Below are 5,501 nucleotides of genomic sequence, written 5' to 3'. Positions count from 1 at the left end.
GCCACTATATAATCGTGAGGTCAAAGGCAGACTGAAGAAAGTTAATAATGGCTGCTAATGGTGCTAACAATTCAGGGTGAATCTTGTCAAAAGTTTTTTTTTTTTTTTCCCCTCTCCCCCACCCTTTTTTTCCTCTCTCCTTTTTTTTTTTTTTTTTTTTCTGGAAGTCTCAGTCTTTTGATTGTGTGTTTCCTGAAAGCAAGACCAATCATTTCAGTTTATTCACTGGCTAAACTCTACTTGATTGGGGACAAGCACACAAACCATCCATTACGATCTGATATATTATCCAAACAATTTAGTGTATTCATGAGGTAACCTAAATGTGGAGGCTGCAAAATTACCCGTAATCAATTGAAACAGCGAGTGCGCGTCCCTCTGTGTGTCTAACAACTACATGTCTCTGTAATAAGGCAGACATTAAATCATTTTAGAGTTGTACTGTTGAGTACCTGATCACTGGGCGCTCTGGGAAGCTGGACAGTCACATTAGGACGCTGGGACTGAGGAAGCCGCTGCTTTTCCAGTGGGATAAAACCTGATCTTCCTTATTCAAGGTGCTTTACAGATCCCCACCGATCTGACCCTAAGCCGTGCAATATCCAGCATAGACTTCGTCTTCTTCTTCTTCTTCTACTCTTCTATAATTTTTTTGTTATCGTTGTTGGCGCTTTTTTTTTTTTTTTTTTTTTTGTTTTTGTTTTTGTTTTTATTGCACTACATGTTTGGGAAACAAGACAAAATGGACGTTAGATGCAGTTCAGAGACTGAAGCTAACCGGGTCTCGAAGAACGGACATAAAGAGGGCAAGGAAAGCAAAGGGTCTGAAGGAAATATTTCTACTTCTTTTTTGAAGGATCAGCAAGGGACTTTTTCTGCCTCTGCAGCTACGGAAGGTTGTAATAAAAGTAAATCTAGTTCGGCTGATCCGGACTATTGCAGGAGGATCCTAGTTAGAGGTATGAGTTTGAGGTGTTTGGCGAGGGTGGGGGAAGGTGAGCTGTGCTCACGCCCGGGAGATGGGTTTATTTTGTTGTTTTGCCTTGGCTCTGGCCCTGTGTTGAAAGCCCTTCCTACGGCTCCGGGGGAGAGACCCCGCTGTCCGGCCGGGCTTTGCCCTGGACCCCGCTCCCGCCGGCTTTATCCCGGGGAATTTCCGCCGGCGGCTCGGCGAAAAGTTAAGCCGCGATGGTTCCTCCCCGGCGCTGCCCCGGAACGGGCCAGCCCCGCTTATTGTTGTTTTGTTTTTTCTTTCCTGCTCTGCAGCTTTCCCGGGGTGCCCGTCCCCGCGGGGAGCCCTCCGGGGACAGCGTTCCCTCGGGGGGCCGCGGCTCTGCCCCGCGGGCCGGGCGCGCTCCTTCCGCGCCCGCGCATCCCGCCCGCAGCCGGCCGCGTACGGTGGCGTGGGGCTGCGGGCAGAAAGGCCGTCTCAGAGGGCAGAGGTTCCTTCTGTCCCCTCTCTCTCCGTCCCCGGCAGCCAAGAGGAAAGGGCTGTTTTAAAATAACCACCAGCCTTAAAATAAATGGAGGAATGACGAAGGGTTTTTTAATTATTACTTTTTTAATATGTTATATGTTTAATTTCCCTCAATCTCCCTCCCTTCTCCAGGCTAAAATAACAAAATCACCTTATTCGTACTCTCTCAAAAAAAAAAAAAAAAAAAAAAAAAAAAAAAAGAATTACCTGAAGAAATTTCAGTTTTATTAACGTGCGTTTTGGGGGAGGAGGGAGAGAAGAGAATAAGAACAAAATATGTGGGAAGCAGGCCTTGGAAGCCAGAATTAATCCTTGCGCCTGGTTGACCCAGAGAAGGGTCAAATTAAAATGATGTAATTGTCTCTGATTTAAAACCTACCGAGGAGGTAAAATTACGGCAAGTAAAGTTGTGAAGGCCTTAAGGTAACCTGAATCTGGCTATAGCTTGACAGTCTTGTTAATAAGATTTGTCCTGCTTTCCTTCAGTCGGGGCTACCAGAAAAATGAGGTTCCTGCGGGCTGGTTGGTGCCTTGGTTTCTTCCTTCCCCCCCCAACTCCCCCCCCTTTTTTTTTCCCTCCTGCTTCTCCTCGTTGCCAAAACCCCAAAGCGGCAGCGGCAGCGGTGCAGGGTGGGCTGGAGGTGTCCCCACGTTCACAGTGGCAGGCAGCCAGGTCGGGGCAGTGCTGCCTCTGCCCGGAAAGCTCCTTCCCCTTTTTTAATTTTTTTTTCTTCTTTTTTTTTTTTTTTTTTTTTTTTTTTTTTTTTTTTTTAGCATGAGAAACTCATTCTTTAAAAAAAAATTATATTTTTGGGGGCAACGGGTGTGTGTGGTGGCTACCAGCAAGTCCTAACCCGAAGCCCAAGGGGAACAAAGAGTAGCCCTGCACTCCAGGCACAAAGCCTGGCCTGGAGGATCTCTCTCTCCCCAGCTTCCCCAGAGGGGCCGTGGGTGATGCCGCAGTGTTGTACTGTGAGTGCAATATATTCAGAGTAATTTTTAAATGGGCTGAAGGGATTAATTATAGAGCCCTGGGCCCCCATCGCCCCCTCCTTCCTTCTCTGTTGTGTTTTTTTTCCTTCCTTGGGTGTAGTGGCCAGGTGCAGTGCCACAGTTGCAGGGACCCTGCTCCATCCCGACTCGTGTCTCGGTCTTGAAGGCGCTGGGGACCGCTTTTTCCCTTGGAAAAATTAGAAATGATTAAAAGGGGGAAAAAAGGAGAGGAGGGTTGCCTGGGTATGAAGCTGACTGCACCTTTCTTTGCCAGATGCCAAAGGTTCAATCCGAGAGATTATTCTGCCTAAGGGGCTTGATTTGGACCGTCCCAAGCGGACCCGCACCTCCTTCACGGCCGAGCAGCTCTATCGCCTGGAGATGGAGTTTCAGCGCTGCCAGTACGTCGTGGGGCGGGAGCGCACCGAGCTCGCCCGCCAGCTCAATCTCTCCGAGACTCAGGTAGCGCCTGAAGGACGGGGAGCCGCGGCTGCCTCGCCCTGCCCTGCCCTGCCCTGCCCTGCCCTGCCCTGCCCTGCCCTGCGCCGCGGGACCCCCTTCCCGGCCCGGGCATCTCCGTGCCCTGCGGGCCCCAAGGACGGGCCGGCCCGCGGCCCTGCGCGCCTCCTGCGCGCCACAGCGCAGCCCCCGCGGGGGCGAGGGGCGAGGCAGCCCCCGAGGTGGCCACGCGTGTCCAGTCTGGGGGGACGCATCCCGGCAGAGGGATGGAGCTGAGGGATTCGTGGCTGAGGCGTCCCGGCGGGGGACCCCTAACAGTGTGTGTGTCTCTAAGTGCGTGTGTCCAGGGAGGGGGAGCTGCGGGCCAAGGGGGTCCCTCGTGTCCCCGCACGCAGCCCCAGTGGGCTCTCCCCGTGGGCGAGGCGGCCCGGCCCGAGGGTGTCGGAGGAAGCTCGACCACGAAGCCAAACTCCTGCCGGGCCGGGAGCGGCTCCCCAAGCTCTGGCCCGCCGAGATCCGCCCTGGCCCCGCCGGGGCTCGGTGCCCCCGGCTGCGCGGAGCCGGCCGCCCCCGGGCGCGGAGATGCGCTGCTGCGGCCGGGGAGAAGCGAGGGGAGGCCGGGCCGCTCCCGGCCCGCAGCAAGCGGGATACAGGCGCTCAAACCCGCGGGGAAGATGGGCACCTTCCCGCTGCCGGGTTAAAGACGTTCGGCCTGAGCTTTCCAGGGTGTGAGAGACCCGGGGATGGGGCTGAAGCCTGGGCCGTATTTGGGTCCTTGTATGTCCTAGGGGACGAATCGCCTCTCCACCCTCAAGGCCAGAAAGGCCGGGGATGAACAGGCGAGCTAAAACTGTGCGAGCGTGCGGGGAAGCATCCAAAAATTCAAACTTCTTAAAGCCGGTTTCATATTTCCACAAAACATCATATAACAATAAATTCTCCTGACACGTTAATTAGCTTTTTTCTTTCCTTGCCGGATAGGAATGACAAGTTCAATAGCTTGTAGGTTACAGAACCTACCGTGGGTGGGTTTTGTTGTGTTTTGGTTTGGCTTTGATTCGGTTTGTTGTTTTTTGAGTGACTTCTAGTATTCCTTGTTTAAGTTGATTATTATTTAAAATTATTTGGGGGGTAGAGAGAGAGAGTGTCCAGGTTGGGATACGGGGAAAGAAGCTCATTGCTGCTGTTACCCCCAGGAAGGGCCGTCGGAGCAGGCAGCGGCTGCTGGGAACCGTGGAGTTCCCGGGGCTCCGGCTGAGCCGGCTTAGAATAAAGCGGTGGGGAAAGGGCAGGCTCCGTCTCCCAGAGAACTCCCGGCCTGCAGTAAACTAGGACGAAGTGAGAGGTCTGGTCAGAGAAGCAGAGCTAAAGGCCGCGGGGTCACCCCCAAACGGGGAACAGACAGAGAGTGTGGGGGGTTGTGTTCTGCGAGTGCCGCTTTGTGCGTTTTGGAAACGCTCCCCGCTCCAAGTGCCTGTGGGCCCTCCCCCGCCGCCTCCCCCCGCCCCGCGGAGCCGCGCCGGGGTCCCGGGGCACCTGGCGGGGGGCGCCGATCCTCCCGCCCCGCTGACCCTGCCTCTCTCCCCGGCCTGCAGGTCAAGGTCTGGTTCCAGAACCGGCGCACCAAGCAGAAGAAGGACCAGGGCAAGGACTCCGAGCTGCGGTCGGTGGTGTCCGAGACCGCCGCCACCTGCAGCGTCCTGCGGCTGCTGGAGCAAGGCCGGCTGCTCTCCCCGCCGGGGCTGCCCGGCCTCCTGCCGCCCTGTGCCGGCGGCGCGCTGGGCTCGGCGCTGCGCGGGCCCGGCCTGGCCGCGGCGGGCAGCGGCAGCGCGGCGGCGGCTCCCGGCGGCGGCGGCTCCCCGCACCCTCCGGCCGCCAGCGGCGCGGCCGGGCCCCCCCCGCCGGCGGCGCTGCACGGGGCGGCGGCCGCGGGGCACGGGCTGTTCGGGCTGCCGGTGCCCGCGCTGCTGGGCTCGGTGGCCGGCCGCCTCTCCTCCGCGCCCCTGGCCGTGGCCGGTTCGCTGGCGGGCAACTTGCAGGAACTGTCGGCCCGCTACCTGAGCTCGTCCGCCTTCGAGCCCTACTCCCGGACCAACAATAAAGAGAGCGCTGAGAAAAAAGCACTGGACTGACTCTAAGTACCTTCCCCCTATTTATATTTATAGTCTCTATTTGTGGCGGTATTTATGGGACGGGCGGCGCGGCGGCAGCCGGCAGCCGCCCCCCGCTCCCCGCCGCCCCCGAGCCCCGCGGCGCGGCTCCCTCCGCGGGCCGGGGCGGAGCGGGGCCGGGGCGGAGCGGGGCCCGGCGCCCGCGGGGCGAGGAGAGGCGGCGGCCGGGGCCGGGGAGCGGCGAGGGGCTGCGGGCGCCTCCCGGGGCGCTCCCCGTGCCCCGCGGTCCGTCTGTCCGTGCGGGAGGGGGGGTCGCGCTGTTCGTTCGTTTGGGAAGGGACGCAGAGGGAGAGCGGTCGGGGCGAGGGTCGGCCGGGCTCCCTTCGATCGGCTTTAGCCAATGCTGAGCGAGGGAGCGGGATTTCGGAGAGAGGAGGATGGAGCTGCCAGGTGATGCCCGT

General features: G+C 58.1%; 1 protein-coding gene across 1 annotated transcript; it reads left to right on the top strand.

The window, feature by feature from the left end:
* Positions 1–721: 721 nt before the first annotated feature.
* On the top strand, positions 722–5,061 carry VAX1 (ventral anterior homeobox 1). The gene is made up of 3 exons (XM_069020461.1): positions 722–959; positions 2,745–2,932; positions 4,525–5,061. Exons 1-3 carry the CDS (start codon positions 722–724, stop codon positions 5,059–5,061), a joined length of 963 nt encoding a protein of 320 aa, XP_068876562.1.
* The last annotated feature ends 440 nt before the right edge of the window (positions 5,062–5,501 follow it).

Source organism: Aphelocoma coerulescens, chromosome 6 (genome assembly GCF_041296385.1).
Source record: "Aphelocoma coerulescens isolate FSJ_1873_10779 chromosome 6, UR_Acoe_1.0, whole genome shotgun sequence".
NCBI lineage: Eukaryota > Metazoa > Chordata > Aves > Passeriformes > Corvidae > Aphelocoma > Aphelocoma coerulescens.
The sequence above is the reverse complement of the archived record's forward strand: the minus strand, read 5'-3'. Positions and strand labels throughout refer to the sequence as shown.

What these genes read in the sequence shown, in the direction of transcription:
- VAX1 (XM_069020461.1), top strand. Translation starts at nt 722, where the DNA reads ATGTTTGGGAAACAAGACAAAATGGACGTTAGATGCAGTTCAGAGACT. An exon ending in CAGGAGGATCCTAGTTAGAG is followed by an intron (nt 960 to 2,744) that starts GTATGAGTTTGA and finishes TTTCTTTGCCAG; the next exon opens with ATGCCAAAGGTTCAATCCGA. An exon ending in TCAATCTCTCCGAGACTCAG is followed by an intron (nt 2,933 to 4,524) that starts GTAGCGCCTGAA and finishes CCCGGCCTGCAG; the next exon opens with GTCAAGGTCTGGTTCCAGAA.